Source organism: Papio anubis, chromosome 8, assembly GCF_008728515.1.
Source record: "Papio anubis isolate 15944 chromosome 8, Panubis1.0, whole genome shotgun sequence".
NCBI classification, from domain to species: Eukaryota; Metazoa; Chordata; class Mammalia; order Primates; family Cercopithecidae; genus Papio; species Papio anubis.
The window spans coordinates 6,515,786-6,536,630 of record NC_044983.1 but is presented as its reverse complement, the minus strand read 5'-3'; the positions used below and the strand labels follow the sequence as shown (position 1 = coordinate 6,536,630).

General features: G+C 47.3%; 1 protein-coding gene and 1 long non-coding RNA gene across 6 annotated transcripts in view; one reads left to right on the top strand and one right to left on the bottom strand.

Annotated features, from left to right (window-relative positions):
• Positions 1–9,307, top strand: part of LOC103886595 — an 89,157-nt gene extending 79,850 nt beyond the window's left edge. The window contains exons 2-4 of the long non-coding RNA XR_004185727.1: positions 5,165–5,375; positions 6,589–6,678; positions 8,085–9,307. This is a non-coding gene — a long non-coding RNA (uncharacterized LOC103886595). The remainder of the gene's footprint in view (positions 1–5,164; positions 5,376–6,588; positions 6,679–8,084) is intronic.
• MCPH1 (microcephalin 1) overlaps positions 1–20,845 on the bottom strand; it is a 238,755-nt gene that overhangs the window by 19,404 nt on the left and 198,506 nt on the right. For 4 of the 5 annotated variants that reach the window (XM_021941978.2, XM_021941979.2, XM_003902387.4 and 1 more), the window contains one exon: positions 5,109–5,346. The exons of the other annotated variant lie outside the window; for it this stretch is intronic. In XM_021941978.2, the coding sequence (XP_021797670.2) occupies positions 5,109–5,346 (238 nt within the window). The remainder of the gene's footprint in view (positions 1–5,108; positions 5,347–20,845) is intronic. 5 annotated transcript variants of the gene reach the window in all.

The following is a 20,845-nucleotide window of genomic DNA, read 5'->3' as shown; positions in this document are numbered from 1 at the left end:
CAATAGCATAAATGTATGTCTTATCACTTGAATGGAGCCCAGACAATAAAAGGGCGCCTGAAAGTGGAAATACGCCTATGAGAAAGGCCAAGCCAGCCTTTCGTGATAACAGCAGCAGGGAGGGAAGAGTGCACAGAGCTGACCACAGCACAAATGTCACAGACCCTAGAGGACCGTGCCGGGGCTCAGAGCTCCGCCCAAGGGCTAACATCCTCACCCCAGCCGAGTTCCTTCAGACCCCAGGGTCTTCGTTTCGTGACTTGTAAAATGGGAATTATATGTCATGGGAGTGTTGGGGGGAAAATGCAATCATTAGCAAATGCTTTCAAATATAATATGTTACCAATATCAGGTAAAGGTAACATTTTATTTCCTAGGGCCGGGAATTTCATTTTTGTTTTCCTGTTTATTTTTTTCCATATTCAACCACCCACAAATGTGCTCTCTCTCAAAAAAAAAAAAAAAAAAAAAAAAAAAAAAAAACCAACAACAACCCCATTTCTCCTTCTGGTTGAATGATTCATCAAGAATCTTGGCCCAAGTACAATACAGTTTCAGGGAAAAAAGACTCCAGGGAATGAATAGGGAACGCAATCATGACCTTTCCGATAACCCCGTTATTAGGCAATGCGGCGCGGATGAAATTCTCCAGGGAGCGAGTGAGTGAGGCGCGGCTTACATTTTGTATGCTGAGCCCTGTTTGGTGACTTCACACCTCCACCCCCTGTTCTATGCCAGCAAGGTGGGGCAGCTGGGGTGGTGGGCGAGCTGAGGGTCACCTCAGAGCTGAGGTCGAAAGAAATTCTTACAAGTAAAATATTCACTGACAATTTTTATGTTCGTAGATACGGAGTTGTTGGTCTTGAGATACGGACCATGCAGGAACAAAAGGCTTGTGGGAGGACGGTGGTGCTAGGATGCTGCAGTCCCAGGGGAAGGGCTGTGGTTTTAGTGCCTACCTTCCTTTCACTCCTCTGGCCAAAAAAAACTAATAATAATAAAGAAAGGAAAAGAAAAGAAACTTCTCAGAGAGGTTCCTAGTGGCTAAAAAAAAACTCCTGGTTCTCCACCCCCTGTGACTTTACGACGTCTGCAAAACAAGACTGTAAGATACAGAAACAAAATGAAGGCACTGAAAAATGATTCTTTTTTTTCCTTTTTAGAGATGGGGTCTTGCTGTGTTGCCTAGGCTGGAGTACAGTGGTGGGATCATAGCTCACCGCAGCCTTGAACTTCTGGGCTCCAGCCAAGCTCCCATGTAGCTAGGACAACAGGCATGGGCCACCATGCCTGGCTCAAATTACTCTTAGATGCCCAGGGACCCTATCTTACACAGCAGTTGATATTCCAGTTTGAATAAATTTAATTGATTTTTTTTTGAGTATTGTCTTTTCATAATTTAACTTAAACAAAATAAGTTTTTCTTTCAATTTGATGCTTTAAAATGGCTTGATATATTCCTAGTTTTTCAATATTGCGATATTTTGAGAATGAAATATTGTCCAGAGAAGCATTTGTTATAATAGAAAGCAATGGGAGGAAAAAAAGTCTCCAAAAGACACAATGTGCTTTGTTGAAGGGATGATGAGGACACATCCGTGGATACTGTCTATCTGCCATACTGAACAAGCCTGTGTCTGCCACAGGGCATTTGCACTCTCTGTTTTCTCCTTTAACCAACATGTGGGGTAAGCTAGGTAGAGGTTATCACTCTGTTTTATACATGAAGTAAATGCATTCCACAGAAAACAGGTGATTTCAGCTAGGCACAGTGGCTCACGCCTGTAATCCCAGCACTTCGGGAGGCTGAGGCAGGAGGATCACTTGAGGTTGGGAGTTTGAGACCAGCCTGGCAAACATGGTGAAACCTCATCTCTACTAAAAATACAAAAATTACCTAGGCATGGTGGCAGGTGCTGCTACTGGGAAGGCTGAGGCAGGAGAATCACTTGAATCCAGGAGGTGGAGGTTGCAGTGAGTTGAGATCTCACCACTGCACACTCCAGCCTGGTGACAGAGCAAGACTCCATCTCAGGAAAAAAAAAAAAAAAGAAAAGTATATGATTTGCTTCTGGTTAGAGAATAAGCAAATGGCCAACCTGGACCTGGATGAGGCAGGAAATGCAATGCCCTGGACTGTGTGTTCTGTAGGTTTACAAGTGTATGTATGGACAGAAAAATAAACCTTCCTTTATTTGTACATAGCTGCAGCTACTGGATTGGAATTCAATTCACAAAGAGAAAAATACAAAAAAATCTACTTGTCTGTTAAAGGATAATGTTTAGCAGAGGGTGAGAAAGGCCAGAAGTATGTACAGACAGAAAAATAAACCCTCCTTTATTTGTACATAGCTGCAGCTACTGGATTGGAATTCAATTCACAAAAAGAAAAATAACAAGCCAATAAATACTTGCAAACTATGTGATCTTACATCCCAGAGAGTGTGGGCTGGAGAGGCCTGGTACTGGAGACGCCCACTACACTGGGGTCCAGTGGCCGGCGAGTGAGGGGACTCGTCTGACATGGGTGAAGGCTGCAGCACACACAATACCCAGATGTTACCAAGGGCACACGCAGATGGCGTAATTGGTGAGAAATCAGAAACAGGACACACGTTACAGGAGGAAAGAAAAAGAGGCTGCGGCCTGTGGCCCAGCCCTGGGAGTCAGAGAACTTTGAAGGGCTTTGTGGGAGCGAAGCCTTGGGGTTAAGCAGATAGACATTCACCTCCTGAAAACCCACGGGCGGGAGAGCCGAGCGACAAAACAACCGGAGGAAGTGAGCAGCCGCCGAGCAAGCGCGACTCCACACAAGGATGCAGGAGCCACAGGAAGGAGCCGTCAGAGCCACCCAACCTGGAAACAGAGGCAGGCTCGGCCCTGCACGGCACACGCTTTCCAAACTCCAAAAAGACTGCCTGTTGGTAGGCTGTGGATATCAGTCGCGTGCACAGTTCCGTCAGCTGGCCAGACACGCCTTCAGGCCCAGTTCTGTTCTGCAGTCAGTGGAATTCTGATAATACACTTTTCCAAAAAAACAAAACAACAACCTCTGTTTCAGAACATAGGATGTTTTGAAGGTTATATTCTTGGCATTTAGAAAACAGTAAACAGCCTCTTAGCTTTTGGACTGTAGCTAAAATCATAGTTTTTTTTTTTTTTGGAAGTTAGTTTCCAGGCAAAAGATGAATTACTCTGCGCCAGAGTAAAAAATTACTTTTGATTGCCACGCTTTTAAAATATATGAAAGGATGACCATCAGTCACGTAAGAGATGTTTGTAAAATGTCCATAGTTAGCTGTGAATGTAACTTGGACAAACACAGTATCTACTTGTCTATTAAAGGATAATGTTTAACAGGGGGTGAGAAAAGCCAGAAGTTTAGGATTTAGAGACAAGCAGAAGTACTAAGAAAGGAGACTGAATAAGAAACATGGAAAGAGATGGAAGCAAAGAGAGAGAAAAAGAATGAGAGAATGGGAGAGAGAGAGCGAGGATGCACCTCTAAAGCCAGGTAAGGATCTTGGCCCCAGGTGCTGAAACTGGAGTGATTCATTGTTATGGGCTGAACTGTGTCTGGCCAAAATTCATATGTCAATGTCTTAACCCTCGGTAACTCAGGATGAGACTGTATTTGGAGATGGCGCCTTGAATAAGACAAGTTAAAATGATGCCACTGGGGCTGGGTGCAGTGGCTCACACCCGTAATGCCAGCATTTTGGGAAGCCAAAGCAGGAGGATTGCTTGAGCCCCGGAGTTTGAGACCATACTGGGCAACACGGGGAAACCCCATCTCTACAGAAAAAAAAAAAAGCTGGGCGTGGTGGCATGCACCTGTAGTTCCAGCTACTTGGGAGGCTGAGGCAGGAGAATCACTTGAGCCAGAGAGGTTGAGGCTGCAGTGAGCCGTGATCATGCTACTGCACTCCAGCCTGGGTGACACAGCGAGATGCTGTCTCAAAAAAAAAATAAATAAAAGCAAATAAAACTATGCCACTGGGTGAGCCCTAACCAATCTGATTGGTATCCTTAGAGAAGAGAAAATTTGGACACACACAGAGACACCAGAGATGTGTGTGCATGGAGGAAAGGCCACGTGAGATCACAGGAAGAAGGCAGCTGTCTGCAAGCTCAGGAGAAACCAACGCTGCCGATACCCCCTCTTAGACCTCCAGCCTCCAGAACTGACAGACAGTGTGTGTTGTTGAAGCCACCCAGCCTGTAGTATTTTGTGATGGCAGCCCAAGCAAACTAACATGTTTATCACAACCCTGTGGAGGAGGATGTGGGGTTTACCCACAGTGGAGCCCTAGGCTTGCCCTGCCACGCGTGACTCCACCACAGGGTGCGTAAGTTGTGGCACAGATGCTGCCCCTGCCTCCTCCACATTCCCCAGGCCATCCTTGCTTCACACTCTTCCTCAACCCCCTTCTCCGGGGATCACCTGCAAGTCTCCCGGAGCCCGCGTGTGAGAATGGCGTGGATCCAGCCTCCTCCAGTCACAGCTCAGCTCCTACCACCTCTTCCTCCCCAGAATTGCACACAGCACCTGGCGCAACTCCATGAATGCCAGAGCGGGACATTACGGTCACACTGTGCTCACTTTGTGAAATAAAAGATGGAGTCCTTTTACGTCTTTAACGCCCTTCGAGCACATGAGCAGACGGAGTGATCATGAGATGTACCTGGGAGAGGGGATGACAGGGACGGGGACTTGGGCCCTAACGCTGGGCGCTGCCAGGGACTCTTGAAGTAGGACAAGGAGGCACTGGGGAGGGAGGGTCTAAGTGGGTGCCTGGAGAGCCTGTGCCCACAGGGGTGGCTTGGGGTGGCTTTGGGTGGACTGGGTTTTTCACATGAGCCAGGAAAGCCAAGTGGGGAGTCCAGTTAGAGTTCCCATTTCCTTGTGAACTGTGCTGCTGCTGACAGCAAGGAGTGGGAATGCCGAGGGTGACCACATGACGCTGCCAGGGCAGATGCTGGAGGCTGAGACATCAACCCAGGTGCCCCAGCTGCGTGGAAAGGGGTGTGAGCGTGACGCCGCCCTCCCCGGAAACCTGTTCATAGATCTGGACCACACAACAGTGTCTCTGTGCCTAGATTCTTACCTAAGACCCATTTCTCCGACAGATACTTGACTGTTGCTTTCTTCTTTCCACTGTAGGGCCCGATGACGATGCTGGCCTGGCGGGGGACTTGGCTGACCCGGCCTCCACACAGGTGGACTAGTTCACAGAGCTTGGCCACTGGGGGGCTGCTGGCAGGTGAGACAAACATCACTGGCTGGTCGGCAAAGAGGGTTCCGCGGTACGGCCCTGCAGACAAGTGGCACGCCCTTCGGCACAGCTGTGGGGCAGGCAGAGAGAATTACAGAGGTGGGACCACTTCAGTCTCCATAGCGTAGGTGAACTGTTGCGGTTTGCTTCCTTTTTTAGGAAAAGAATAGACTGAATGTAAGGCTGCCATGCTCCTGTGAATTTCCAATTCTGAGAACCCAGAGAAGATGATGACATTAATGACATAAAACTGACATTTTCTGAAGTATCCATGAGTAAAACTCCAAGGAAATAAATTAGGAAAAAAAAAAAAGTGTAGACCTTTGAATTACTACAAATCTTCAAACAAAATATTGAAAAGCAACTGTCAGCAGAGCAGAGCAGAGCCGTAGCTAGGCTGAACTCCAGCTAAAGTAACTTGGTGATGTGTGCAAGTGACGGCAAGATTCTAATGCACTGCAAATGCCGGCTGTGCTGGAAGAGAGTCATTCAATCCAGCGTGCTTCAGGCTCTTGGCAGAAAAGGACTTTTATAGAATCTAAGAAATGCTGTAAATCCAATACCATGGTTTGGACGGGGAAAGGGACAGTGAGGCAGAAGGAGAATTCCTAGAGCCGTTCCCAAAACACACTGGGTTTGTGGGAGAGAGGTGTCTCGAGGTTGTTTCAATGAGCTGTTGGGAAACATTTCAGAAACAGGGATGTGAAGCTGCTCTGCTTCTCATTCTGGCAACGTGTGGTCATCTGGTTGACCCAGAGGACTGCGGGAAGGCCTAGTTATTCTGAACACGCATTTTCCTAACTATGGGTTGGTAAAGACTTCTTTTTGAGTATAAACACCCTCTGAGAGATGCTGTGGGTTATGTGCCATCCACATTTTGTTTTGCATATTTTCCCTGTAATATCTGAAATTAATGGTTCACACAAATTAGAGATTTGAGGGGATGTATGTGAGGGGAGGGATGAAGGGGCCTTCTCAGAGGAGTATAACCTGGGGTGCAGTGAGGTTGGGGTCATCTTAGTCAGGGGCAGCAGACAAGGCTGACCTTGGAGGTAGGGGTACTTTACTTGGAGGTAGGGGTAGAGTGGAGTTGGGGGAAGAGCAGCAAAGAGTAAGTTCCACAGCCCACATCGCTCACAAAATCAGAGAAACGGTGAACTGTTTTTCTGCTAGGTTTTCATACTACTGTAATATTTAACAAAAGAGGATCCTACTGTGAAAATATAGCTGCAGCATCAATGGATTAGATCCAATACACTTAAATCTGCTCATGGAATTTGCTTTTTCTCTTCCCTTGTGTTGAATTTTACAGCATAATAAATACCGAGCCTCAGCAACTTTCATGTGACTTCCAGGAGACAGTGGCAGCAGGGGCAAATGATTCTTCCTGGATGGTGACTTTGTGAGTATTTTTAGCAATATGTCCTGGGAGATAGGCTGTAAAAAGGGCTATTGATTTAATTTGCAGACAAAGAGACTGAGCTGATGCAAGACAAGAGATTTGCTTTGGCAAACTGTGAGTCACACTGCGAGAAAAAGCCATGGTCCCTAGAATCACGGGGCCAAGCTGCATGGAAACGGGATCAAGAAAGAATATCTTTCGTCCTAAAGTATGACACACACACAATCAAAAAGTTAACTATGAGGCCGGGCGCGGTGGCTCAAGCCTGTAATCCCAGCACTTTGGGAGGCCATGACATGGATCACGAGGTCAGGAGATCGAGACCATCCTGGCTAACACGCTGAAAACCCCATCTCTACTAAAAATACAAAAACTAGCCGGGCGCTGGGTGGCGTGGCGCTCTGTAGTCCCAGCTACTCGAGACTGAGGCAGGAGAATGGCATGAACCTCGAGGCGTGGAGCTTGCAGTGAGCTGAGATCCGGCCACTGCACTCCAGCCTGGGCGGTGAGCAAGATCTCACCTCAAAAAAAAAAAAAAAAAAAAGTTAACTATGAAAGTATTTGGCCAGGTGCGGTGGCTCACGCCTGTAATCCCAGCACTTTGGGAGGCTGAGGTGGGCAGATCACAAGGTCAGGAGATCAAGATCATCCTGGCTAACACGGTGAAACTCTGTCTCTACTAAAAATACAAAAAATTAGCCAGGCGTGGGGCCGGGTGTGGTGGCTCACACCTGTAATCCCAGCACTTTGGGAGGCTGAGGTGGGTAGATCATGAGGTCAGGAGATCAAAACCATCCTGGCTAACACAGCGAAACCCCATCTCTACTAAAAATACAAAAAATTAGCCGGGCGTGGTGGCGGGCGCCTGTAGTCCCAGTTACTCAGGAAGCTGAGGCAGGAGAATGGTGTGAACCTGGGAGGTGGAGCTTGCAGTGAGCCGAGATCATGCCACTGCACTCCAGCCTGGGCAACGAGCAAAACTCTATGTAAGAAAAAAAAGGCCAGGAGCGGTAGCTCACGCCTGTAATCCCAGCATAATCCCAGCACTTTGGGAGGCCAAGGTGAATGGATCACTTGAGGTCAGGAGTTCGAGACTGGTCTGACCAACATGGAGAAACCCCATCTCTACTAAAAATACAAAAACTAGCTGGGCATTTTGGTGGGCGTCTGTAATCCCAGCTACTCAGGAGGCTGAGGCAGGAGAATCGCTTGAATCCAGGAGGCAGAGGTTGCAGTGAGTAGACATGGTATCACTGTGCTCCAGCCGGGGTGACACAGTAGGACTGTATCTCAAAAAATAAAATAAAATAAAGTATTTGATTGTTGAAGCAATACTACGGAAGGGTATGAAGTAAAAAGGGACTTTTCCTGTTAGACACTGTTGTCTGTGTCTTCTTTGCTGGCAGAACAAAGACTTTTTCTGGGGGCACCAACCTCCACCTGGCCATGTGTTCAAGCCCAAGGAGAAGTCCCAGGATTGGTTCAAGCTAATCACGGTGATCACAATGCAAATGACTGAGCTAAGCATGGCACAGCTGGCCTCAATCCTGGCCAGTGCGACCTGAGAATCAATCGCTGGTGGGATTCTGAGGGAGTTTTTCTCACTATTATAAACAGATGCATAAGCAGAAATACTTCTCTTCTTTGCTTGGCACTGTCACGTCTAATGTGATGCCTGGATCACTGAAGCCCCCAGAGGCCACGGGACACGCTGAAAATGGCCCAGTGGGAAGGCGGAAAGCTCTGGGTCCTGAAAAACACTTCTAAGTTACTGATGGACCAAACTGAAATCATCCTTTATTTTGTTTTTATGTCAGAAAAAAAACCAAACCTAAATTCTTTAAGTGACTTTTTTGTTAAGTTTTTGTTTCTAGAAGCCCAAAGTATCCTAATAATAATAATTTTAAATAATCCGCCTATTTTTGGAAATATCTTGTTCATCGTTGAGACTATGAATAATAGATCAGTTCTCACCCCTGCCTCCCCTGCCATTTACCAGAGTTAACAACTGTGAAGAGTTCTCTGTGTATTTTTAAAAATTCTGTAAAATGCACACACACACACACACACTTTGATATGGTTGTTCTTAACCAAAAAATGAGATCAAATCTCTATCTTACTGTATGGATAAACAGTAAATAAACCTTTTTCTAATGCAGTAGAAAAGGAAGTCAACCTCTTGGATGTTTAGGATGTGATTTCAGTAGCTAGTTTCTTTGTGCCATGACATTGCCTTCAGAATTCTGATCTTGGCCAATTTTCCTATCCAGCAAAGCACCATTGCCCCAACACTGGTACATTTTTAAAAGTTAGTTGTGAATTACAAGCTGTAAACATTAGATGCAGCAGACGGTGTTCTCACTGTGTCACCACTGGCTCTCGCCAGGGAGCCTATGTGTTACCTGGAGATTAAGGGGAAAAGCCTCAAAGGCACAGATTCTGAAGTCAACTTGCTGTTGATTATTTTCATTGATTTTTCAATCCCCTTGGTAATCGCAATTTACAGCAATGTGCTCTAAACTCTAATTTTAGCTGGGCAAAGTGGCTAACAGCTGTAATCCCAGCACTTTGGGAGGCTGAGGTAGTTGGATTGCTTAAGTCCAGGAGTTTGAGACCAGCCTGGGCAACATAGGAAGACCCTATCTAGATAGATAGATAGATAGATAGATAGATAGATAGATAGATAGATAAGCAAGACCGGCGTGGTGTCACATGCCTATAGTTCCCGCTACTTGGGAGGCTGAGGTGGGAGGATCAGTTGAGCCCAGGACGTTGAGGCTGCAGTGAACTGTGATTGTGACACTGCACTCCAGCCTGGGCGACAGAGTGAGACCCTGTCTCAAAACAAAACAACTCCCCACTCCCAACAAAAAACCAATGATTATAATTTCACTGCAAACCTTTACACACACACGCAAACACACACGCACGCACACACCCCAGAAACAGGAGTGCATGCAGGACATGTGGAGGGGACAGGCGTAAGTTGGGGAACAATAGCTGGGTAGCATCGTGCTGTTTTATTTTTGTTGTTACCTCAATGAGAACCTCAGAGATAACCTCATCTATTTATATATTGGCCCAGGAGTTTCTAGCTAAAAACAGTGAAAAGATAATTTTTCAAAAAATCATAACTTTCAGGAAGCTGAGGCAGGAGAATTGCTTGAACCCGGGAGGAGGAGGTTGCAGTGAGCCGAGATCGCGCCAGTGCACTCCAGCCTGGGCGACAGAGCGAGAGTCCGTCTCAAAAAAACAAAAAACAAAAAACATAGCTTTCATACAGGTATAAAATAAACACAATGTATTCATTTTACTTAACTCAGATGCTATAACTGGTTCAAAGGACAATCTGAAGAACACATTTATAGATGAGAAATACTGAAATAAACTTGCGAATGGACAAAAAAAGTTGGCTTTCCTACAAGGTAGGGAGCATTCCCTCTACCAGACAGAATTCATTTCCTGCTCGTAGACAGGCACGTTTGCATCGCCAGCAGCTCTTTACAACTTACGAAGTTGTAAAACAGCTCCCAAGCAATGAAGGCTGCAAGCAGATAAGCTGGCAGGCCGTGAGCAGGCCTCAAATGGAGTTTTTCAATGAAGCACAAATGTTCCCCTACAGAACCCAAGATGTCTCTTTAAAAGAAATCATGAAAGAAAAGGGGATTAAGTGGAGCTTATGGGCTGCTCCAGGGTTAAGTGGCCTCCAAAATAAACACGACTGCTTGATAGTCAGAGTGAATTTGGGGTGGGGTTTGAAAGAGTTCCTGCTTTCCTCTGCTAATGGTGACATAAAATGACCATTTCATACCCATGGATATACACTGACGTGTACATAGAAGTTGCGGAGGCAGTGGCAGAAGCCAGAGGACTTCCTCTGCCATGAGCTCCTCCTAGGAGCCCTGGGTTGCAGAGGGTGAGGACTGCTAGGAAAGTCTGTCAGTTAAGGCCGAAGGGACATTAGCTTTGCTTTAAAACACATTGCCTGTGCTTGCGTTTGTGTCTTCATCTGATTTAACGGGTTTTAGCTCAGACTCTCCAAATCTATTTACCTACAAGTCCGTTAAGGCAGACTGTGTTGTTGACAAAGCAGAACAGAATTTCCCTGCGGCTTCTAGCTTCAAGGAATCCCAGCTATTTATCCATCACTAAGAAGGGAAGCCCCATGGGTGGCTGATGGTTCATTTACTCCAGCCCAGGGGGTTGGATTTCAATTAGTGCATTTGCTTTTCCCTCTAGGTAGAGCTCACCCTTTAAAGTCACTTCTTGGCTCTCTAACAGTTTTAAGATGCACTTTCCCATCTCAACAACAATACAGGATGTGTCTTACAAGGCTGTAGTTCTCACTCACTGCATTCTTCCTCTCAGCCGTCTAGGAAACACGGCAGGCCTTACAGTCAAGGCACCTTAGATTTAAAGTATGGAGTACGCGAAACCTTCCTAACTGGTAAAGCGCTCAGTAATGCAAATTCTGGGTGCAACTCAGTGGTTCTTAGTCTAGTCAGAGTTATGCAGTCATCAGCACAATCTACTCACACCCTCCTCAAGGTATGACATAAATATTTCTGAATTCACAATGCGGACAATCTCATTAATAACTTTATTGAATCCTGTAGCCCAGCACTCGGGGTTCTCTAAAACCCCACCCTGCCTTCCCCTCCAATCGCAGTGTCCACTGTCTCTTTTAAATAGACTCTGTCCTCATCAAGCCTGTTCTCCGTCCCCCAAATATGCCATATCATTCCTTAATGCACGCCTTTTTTTCCCCAGTTCCCTACAATCTTATAATTAGTGGTGACACTAATCTATATGTGTTAAAACTCATAGAATTGTATACAAAACAGTCAATTGTACTGTGTACATACATTTAAAAGATAAAATAAAATGTGTTCTTTTAACGCTTACATTGGTCTACTTTCCATTTTTTCTGGATCCTAGAAAGGCCTTCCTGTGCTTCCTAAGACACAAAACCCTCTTCCCAGCGCCTGCCTCCTGACCCCAACTCAGGGCTGAGCCACAGAACCAGTGCACTCGTCCCCACAGCACTCCCTGCAGAAGTACCTGCACGTTCGTTTGCTGTGTCGTGAAGTGAACTCATTTCACTGTCAGTATCAGGCTAAGTTCTGAGGATACAAAAATGGAGGGACACAGTCTTTGCTTCTTCAGGACACTCTAGAAGTTACAGACATTTCATGGACAGAAAAGTGGGAGCCGGAGTGGGCTTGGGGCATTTAGGGAGGACTTCATGATGTTGGTATGTGATATGGAGTTGTGAGCAGAAACACGGTTCCTCACGGAAAGCACACAGGAGCCCCTCAGGTCCTGAGACCTGGGTGTCTGAAGGCCCACGGCATGCGTGAACGCAGCCCAGGGTCACTGGGAATGAGGGGCGAGGGGTTCAGCAGGCCATAATTGCAAGAGCTAACTTGCTAAAACATTTACATGCACACCAAGTGATGAGGTGTGGACCAGACCACTCGTGATTACACAGTGTGAGCATGGTTACTGGGGACCTCAGAAACCTGAGCAGACGAGGCCACGGGGGGATCCGGGTGTCAGGAGGCTCACTTTTCAGGCAACGTGGGGGACAGGCGGAGGGGTTGAGGTCAGGAAGACCCAAGAAAAAGGAATGAAGTAGGGTAGGGTATGGGGTTGGGGAAGGGAGGGAGATTCAAGACGGAATGAAAAGTCAAACTCACCAGGAATCCAGTAATGTGACTGGCTTCCTATGTGCAAATGGGGAGGTGAACACTAAGATACCTCGGGGGCCACGCAGGCATTTGTAAGAAAGCTCAGCTGTGGAGGTTTTGAGGTTTCCAATGAATAATCCATCTTTTTTTCCCCCAGGTTCAATAGCAACTGAGAGGCAGATACAGGCATTGAACTATAGAGACAAGTCATGTTGATTATTCATAAGGCTGCCTGCAGATTGGGCCTTAGGCCAACAGACATGTGTGTTTGCTAATCTCCTCTGATGACTTAGAAAGACCACCCACCGAGCCACATGGACACTGGACAAAGGGCCTGCCTCCACGCAGGGAGGGACAAGAGGGGGACAGAAGGCAGGCTTTCTCCAGGAGGCAGCTATAGTTGTGATAAGATTTGATTAAGTTGGTCTTCCTCTGGAGGAGATGGGGGTGAGGGGAGGGGGCGCCAGCCTGGCAGTGGAAAGCTATAAAGGAGGCAGGCCCCTCACCACCCACGGGAGGATGCAGGCATCTGAAACCTGGGACACCTGACCGTCCTCCATCGTGAGTCCTGTCCAAGCGGCCAAGCTTTGGTGAAAGCCCCGGCTCTGCACAACCGTTTCTGAAAGCAGATCCTAGTGCTGATCATTGCAAAAGAGGTGAAGGCAGACCCAGAGGCCACCATTTGGAAAAACAAAACATTTTTAGGAGTTTAACTTTCTAAAATAATTCTCAGTGTAGAGTTACACGTGACAATGTGGCCTGCACTGAGTCCATCAAAGTTGGAATTAACTGGTCATTGGCACTGGGGAAAAGGAATAATGATGCCCGCAGTCCCTGGACCTTAGAAAAACTAGAGAAATAGGAACGGAGCACACCATTAACTATTCTGATAATCACCTCAATCCGGTAAAAATAAAAAAGGTCTTCAGACCAGGAAGGCATGAAGACTCCAGAAACTCTGCATCAAACCTTTTCCATTTGCAATCAAAACCATCCCTGCTCCTGGCTGCCACCTCAAAGCATCCTGTTCCCTTGCCCTCCACAAGACAGCTCCAAACCCCGTGCTGCCAGACAGGGCCGCCCACTTCACCTCGCTGTTACTGTCATTCCTCTCGGCCCTGATGACGCTGTCTCTGTCTCCATCACTGATCTTGTCCCACTTCCTGGAAGTCTCAGGACATCCACAGGTGCCTCTTCCAACCCCCTCGCCCCCCAGGCTCTCGGGCTCCTCTCTCCCCGGGGAACTGCAGAATCCCGAGCTGCTTCCTCTGTAGCTACCACCTCTCCCCTTGTCAGCAGCCCCGGGCCCCTGCCCAGTGGACGCGATTGCCTCCCGCCTTCACCCCTCCATGTCCTAGCCCCTAAACCAGCACCCAGCCCACCACCCCTCTGTGACTCCCTGGCCCTTCTCTCCACGTTGGGCTCAGTCAAACCAAGACCCGGGTTAAATTCAGATGCCGAGCGTCTCTGCACAGGCAGCGCCGTGGGTGAGTCTGGCTGTGTGCTAGTCCCCTGACCGTTGGCCGTGTGGCCCTCTGTGTTTCTAACCACTCTTTCTACCCGGCTCGTCCTCCCCTCCTCACTGCCCATTCCCACTGCCTGGCCTTCAGCCTATAAGCCCTTTCTCACGCTCAGCCATGGCTCCCCACTGAGGACAGTGAAGTAACAGAGATGTCTCCTGCTCCCCAGCACCTGACACCTGCTGCAGGCCTGCCTTCCGCAGAACCCCAGGCTGCTGGACAGGAACCCCCATAACCCCCACGTGGAAGGCCGATCTCCCACCAGGCCAACCCCGCTCCTCTCATCTTCTCAAGGACATGCTCCATCAGGTCTTCCTTCTGTCTTGTTTGTTATGTTTTGGCTCAAAACAGTCACAACAACAAACAACAAAAATGCTGTTATTTCTCCCACCCTGCAAACCCCTTCCCTCTTCACTTCCTTTGCATCTTTTTGTAGCAAAACTTCTTGCAAGAGTGGCGTATGCCCACTAAACTCACACCCTCTGCCTTTGCTCCCACCATGCCCGTGAAACTGCGGGGGTCACAGGTGGTTCTTATTCCTCTTCTCGGAGGCACCACCAGCTGGGAGAAGGAGCAGGACATGGAAAGCGCAGATAGCAAAAGCAGGTGAAGCGCCGATGTGAGCGGAGGTGGCGCCCAGAACACCAGGCCAGGCAGGGGAGGTTGGAACAGAGGCAGGCCAGCCAGCTGGGCAGAGAGAGCCAGAGCAGGTCCACAACCAGCGGTGCTGGAGGCAGTGGGGGTCAGGAAGACCAGGGTGGAGGCTGCAGGGATGAGGACATGTGCCGAGCAGGGCAGGCACTGGTGCTGAAGAGCACGGGTGGGGGAGGATGTGGATTAGCCAGGTCGCAGAGGTAATGGAGAAAGGGGTAGTGAACCTCAAGCAGCCCTCAAAAGACAGGCAGCAGCACTGGCAGGCGGCATGTGGAGAAGGATGAAAGCCTCAGTACAACTCTCCAGCCAGGGCAGAAGACTTATTATGCTTGGGAAGTGGGCTGGCTGGGAAGGAGAGGAGGTTGGCCATGGGGATCGGGGCTTGGCTTAAATAGGCATAATCTGATGAGGCAGCTAGTCATCAAATTAGGCAGAGTGAGGGGGTGACACTGCTGTAACAAGAAATGTGTATTTGGTTTCTGCCCCGGGTTCCTAGCACTGAGCCCCTAAAACCCTTGGAATTCCCCTAGCGATGCAGGCAGAAGAATGTCCTTCATCATTTATCACAAGCCCTCTCCAACCCTACCTGAGTGTATGCTAGTGAGGTGGCTCCTGGAGGCTGGGGGCTGAGTGCCGGAGGAACGTGCCAGATCTTTGGAGGGCTGGAACTTTCAGCCCCACCCCCACAAGGTCTGGGGTTCACTCAATGGCCAACGATTTCATCAATACTGCCTATGTAATGAAGCTCCTTAAAAATCCTGACATTGCAGGGTTCGGGAGCTTTGGGGTTGAACACATTCTGGTGTAGGAGGTGATGCCCCCTGAGAGGACATGGAAGCTCAGTGTGCTCCGCTGCCTGGCCCCGGGCCCTGTGCACCTCTTCTCTGGCTGTTCTTTTACATCCTTTCATAATATCGTTGGTGATGAATTGGTCAATGTTAAGTGATTCTCTGAGTTTTGTGAGCTGCTCTAGCAAGTTACAAATCCCAGGAGGAGGTCGTGGGAACCCCTGATTTACCGCTGGTCAGTTAGAAGGGAGACCTGGGACATGCAACTGGCATGGGGAGGGGGGGCAGGCTTGTAGGGCTGAGTCCTTCACCTGCTAACTCCAGGCAGGTGGTGTCAGAATTGGATTGTAGGACACTCGGCTGGTGTCTGCAGTGAACTGCAGAATTGTTTGGTGTGAGAAAAACCCTACATTTGGTGTCAGAAGTGTTTTCTCTCTCTCTCTCTCTCTCTCTCTCTCTCTCTCTCTGTGTGTGTGTGTGTGTGTGTGTGTGTAGCAATAGTAGTAGCAGTAGCCGTAGTAGGAAAAACAGGAGTTTGTTTTCTTTTAGAGAAACAGTTTTGCGTGCAGTTTGCAGCTAGAGAGGGGTCTGGGAGGCATCTGAGCAGAGGTGACAAGCAAAGCCACAAGAGCATGGCTTCATTTTCTGCTAAATTTGCAGTTCAAAAGTTCCAAGTTTCAATTTTGTAATATGAAACATTGTCAGTGAAACAGTTTTTGAAAGAACAAGAAAGGTTTTTTTTGTTTGTTTTTTGGTTTTTTTTGGTAAGAAAAATCAGCATCTTATGTTCTTAGTTTTAAGGAAATGGGCATGATGTTGTCTCAAGTGTATGAAGACAGTTCTGTCAACTTCTGGCCTGGGAGACCCCCGGGCTCTGGGAAAGTAGAGATAACAGACTTGAAAATCCATCCCTCTCTTGGAAGTGGGCTTAGGGGTCTGTACTTTCTAAGCAGAATGATTATAGTTTTTCATCATGGGGGAAAAGAAAGCCTTAAACCAGGGAGCTAAAAAGAAAGATGATAGATGCTGTTCTTTTTCCTTTCCCTGGGCAATTTTGTCATTGCAGAAAGGAAACAGACTGGAGGAAGATTATGGCTTTTGCTAAGAGTTGAACCAGAAAGGCTGGAAAGAGCAGCACGCAATGACAGTTGACGCCAGACTCTGGGGTGGTTGGAACAAGTCGTGAGATTTAAGGTAAGTTATAAAAGGCTATTCTAATTAGTAGCCAACAACATGGTTTCAACAGGTTGAGAAAAAGTTAAACGTTATAAATGAAGACACCTGATTGTAACTTAGAGTTTGCCTAAAATCAAGGTGGCTTGTGTTTTCCAAACCACCTTCTGTCCCTATCCCAGCTCTTGCAGAAGAGAAGAAGGCTCAGTGGCAACCCAGCCCCACACATCTGCATCTATTTAAGAGAACTAGAAGCATGAGCATTTAACAGTCTGACAACGAGACAAGAGCATGTCAAAGCAAGGAGACTCTCAAGGCCAGTAAAAATAGTGAACATGACTTAGAGGGTCCTTATGGCTCTTGGCAGTAAAGGCCTCAGACAAAAACATGTGTTGTCAGGCATGGGAGTATGGTTTATATAATCAGCCTTGGTTTTAATACTGAGATGTTTTAGGATGTTTCAGAAATAAAAGTTGAGAGAACTGCCAAAGAACTTACCCAGACAAAAAAGGAGGTGATGGCAGAGGACAGGGTGTATTAAGGCAACCATGAACTGCCCCCACCCCCACCCGCTATGGTTTACCTGGCAATGTGTGTGTGTGAGGGGGCATTGCTTTGATAATGGGATTCCCAGCAAAAATAAAATCTATGATGTTGTCAGAGAGGATGGCAGGCGAGGCCTGGGAAATGAGAAGTGGCTCTCTCCGGGGACATCCTCCTCAAATTCTTATTTTATGCAAAAAGTAAAAGTGCATCAGGATAATCGCTCCCGGCTTAGCTTTTCCAAAAGCCACATGCAAATGGGACTTTCTGTTCTCCATGACAAACTAGCAGTTAGAGGAAGGCAGAATGCATTTTTTTTCCCCTGACTTTCTCTGAGTGCGATTCAGACAACTGACATTGGAACTCAGTGAGCGCCAAACTTGGATTTTTTTTTCAGCATCATTTGAGTTTTTTTTTCTTTTTCTTTTTTTTTAAGGCTACATAAGTGATGGGAACATAATCGTCTTGGGAATCCACAAATAACTTTTTAAAAAGTCATAAATCTGGATTTCATGCCTCATAGTTTTCAGCAACTGCGAGAAATATGTCAAAACTTGAACGCGGTAGGTTTCTGTCCCCGTTAGTGGGCACAGACTGACGCTCTGGGTCCCGTCCATGTGCTTTGGTGGTAACTGCGTGAACTAGTCAACAGCATGCTGGCTGAAATGCCTTGGTTGCTTTTCACTGTCGTTTTTCAATATCATGATAAAAAAGCACAGGGGAAGAACTATAAAAGTCATGGAAACTTTTATTTGATCCTTAAAAAATGGTCTGATAGGTGGCACAGAAATTTGTAAACCTTATGATAACACTAGAGCAGGTCCACAGTGTCATTGAAAGTTGGGGGTTTTAAGCGAGAATTTGGGCAGGGCCACCCCCAGCAACTCTGCAGTATCCTGTGGGTCTTCATGCTTCGGAGGAGAAGCTCATCCTAGCTGTGCATTCTCATCACCTGGGAAGCTGTTAGAATGTTGTTCCAGGGGCCCCACCCCACGCTAATTAAGTCAGAACACGGGATGGGGGTGGGGAGGCCTAGGCATTGGTGATTGTTAAAGCTCCCTAGGTGAAGCTAATGGGCTGCTCAGGCTGAGGAAAGATTTTTACCGTGCCCGTGGTTCTCAAACTTGACTGCTAGTGCAGTCACCCGGGGAGTTTGAAACAATTCCAGTGTCTGGAGCCCCAACTCCGAGCATACTGATTTAAGTATAGGAGGTGTGGCCTGAGTAGCAGGAGTTACAAACATCTCCCCAGATGATTCTAATGACAGCAAAGGACTGAATTACAATCACAGAGGCTCAGAAGAGCAAGCGGGTTCATATCTCCAACCATAAACTTACATCGGTCAGTAAGCACTTAGCAAGTGAGCCCTGCTGCCCTGCACTGACCAAAGGAGAAGAAAATAGAGTCCCTGTTTTAACAAGCTTGAAGGGTTAGGAGAAGAAATCAGTGCAGCAAATGCAGTGTCAAGTCTAAAACAATTAGACACCCAGTAAAAGATGAGCTTCCTTTTTGATGGATACAGTGCTACAACTCTCAATGCATTTCTCTTTTGCGATTGCCTTTAGGTCGACACCTGCCTTTCCTCTCCTACTCACCTGTGAGCACCTCAACACCTGCTCAGCCCTCCCCGCCACCAGCCGGTGAGCACAGGCAGGTGAGGCCTGGCATTGCTTTCACTGGGCTCAGCTCATCAGGGGCTGGGAGGCCGTGCGCCCTCTCCTACCCTGGCATGCAAGTCTGCTCCGTCTGCCTTTCCTGGCTTGCTCTCCAGTTCCTCTGCTGAGCCTGGAGTCCTGCTTTGGGCTCCAGCTCACCTTGCTGGAGGTGAGGACTCCCCTCAGCCCCTGCCAATCCTCATGTCCTGGGGGCAGATCAAAAACAGTATTCCGAATGGTTGGTCTGGCGTTTCCCAGCTCCACCCACTTCTTGGGGATGAACGGATCACTTTATTGCTGAACAAATCCTGGGCCTGGTAGGTGTATTAGTCCGTTTTCATGCTGCCGATAAAGACATACCCAAGACTGGGTAATTTATAAAGAGAAAGAAGTTTAATGGCCTCACAGTTCCACCTGCCTGGGGAGGCCTCACAATCATGTCGGAAGGCGGACAGCACGTCTCACACGGCAGCAGACAAGAGAGAAAAATGGGAAGCAAGCGAAAGGGGTTTCCCCTTATTCACTATCAGATCTCATGAGACTTATTCACTACCATGAGAGCTGTATGGGGGGAAACTGCCCCCATGATTCAATTATCTCCCACTGGGTGCCTCCCATAACACGTGGGAATTGTGGGAACTACAATTCAAGATGAGATTTGAGTGGGGACACAGTCAAACCATATCAGTAGGGAAGGAAAGATTTCTTTCCTCAGCCATTGCTAGGTTCATGGCTGGGGCCCTTCCCTGTAACAAAAGAGTAACAAGAGGAAAGCAGGCACACATATTTAGTACATGTTTCATGTGACACAGGAGCCGTCATAAGGAAAGGAAGACCCAAAGAAACAGGCAAACTTGGGTGTTTTGTACTTTGGTTTGATGAAGAGTGGATAGTGGTGGAGGAGGTGATTAGACAAACCAGGAGTGAGCTAATGGTGATAAACTGGGGGCACTGAGCAAGGCCTGTTTGTTCCGATTCTTCTCTGTGCTCTGTGTCTTCAGAGACAAGGATGTTCCTTTCCTCCAAGTACTGGGACAGACTCTCTCAAATGAGGATCTTCTAACCTGCCCCAGGAGAGAAGGTCAAGGAGGGGAAAGTGAGAGGGGCTTTCCTGCTTCTGTGATTTTCTGAAATGCCAAGGTGCTGTAACTGGGGACAGCTGAACACCATCAGCCTCTTGGTCTCCAAATGCATCAGTCTGTTTTCATACTGCTGACAAAGACATACCCAAGACTGGGCAATTTACAAAAGAAAGAGGTTTAAAGAACTTACAGTTCCACATGGCTGGGGAGGCCTCACAATCATGGTGGAAGGTGAAAGGCACATCTCACATGGCGGCAGACAAGAGAAGAGAGCTTGTGCAGGGAAACTCCCCCATATGAAACCATCAGATCTTGTGAGACTTACTCACTATCACGAGAACAGCATGAGAAAGACCTGTCCCCGTGATTCAATTACCTCCCACAACATGCGGGAACTCAAGACGAAATTTGGGTGGGGACACAGCCAAACCATGTCACCCAAGGTTGCGAATGCTTTATGAGTTTTGTTGTGGATGCCACACCTTCTCACATACACCCTCCTCCTTCCTAGAATATCTCAATTCAGCACAGCCTTGCTCCCTGTGCAGTGTGGGAGGCGGCAGGAAGCAGCACATCCTCCTGACACTCCCTGGTTGACAGGCACTGGTTTATGCTGCAGGACCTAGGGAAGTTCCCTCCAACTAGGACAGGAATGTTGCTTTAAAAGAACATTAACACCCACCTTACACAGGTTAGGTTTTTAAATGAAGCCTTTATTCAAAGTCATGGTTTGGTTCAAGATGTATAAAATGCAAGACTGATTGTTGTGAATTTTCAAGTTGAATTGGAATGAATTGTATCTGATTTCTCAAAAGCTTTTTACTCCCATCTTTTGAGAGTTGCTGGATGTTTTAGATACATTATTTTATGTGCAAGTAAATGGAAACAACCTCATCATTTCAAGGCTTCAGTAATTTGTTTTTCCTTATAATCAGGCATATTCTTCAAAGTATGAACAAAGTACTCTCCACTCTTGCAATACTTTGGGACTTAGCAATTTATTGTCTGCCTATAGGAGCCACTGAACTTATCAAAAGCTTTACAACTTATTCACAATTTTTT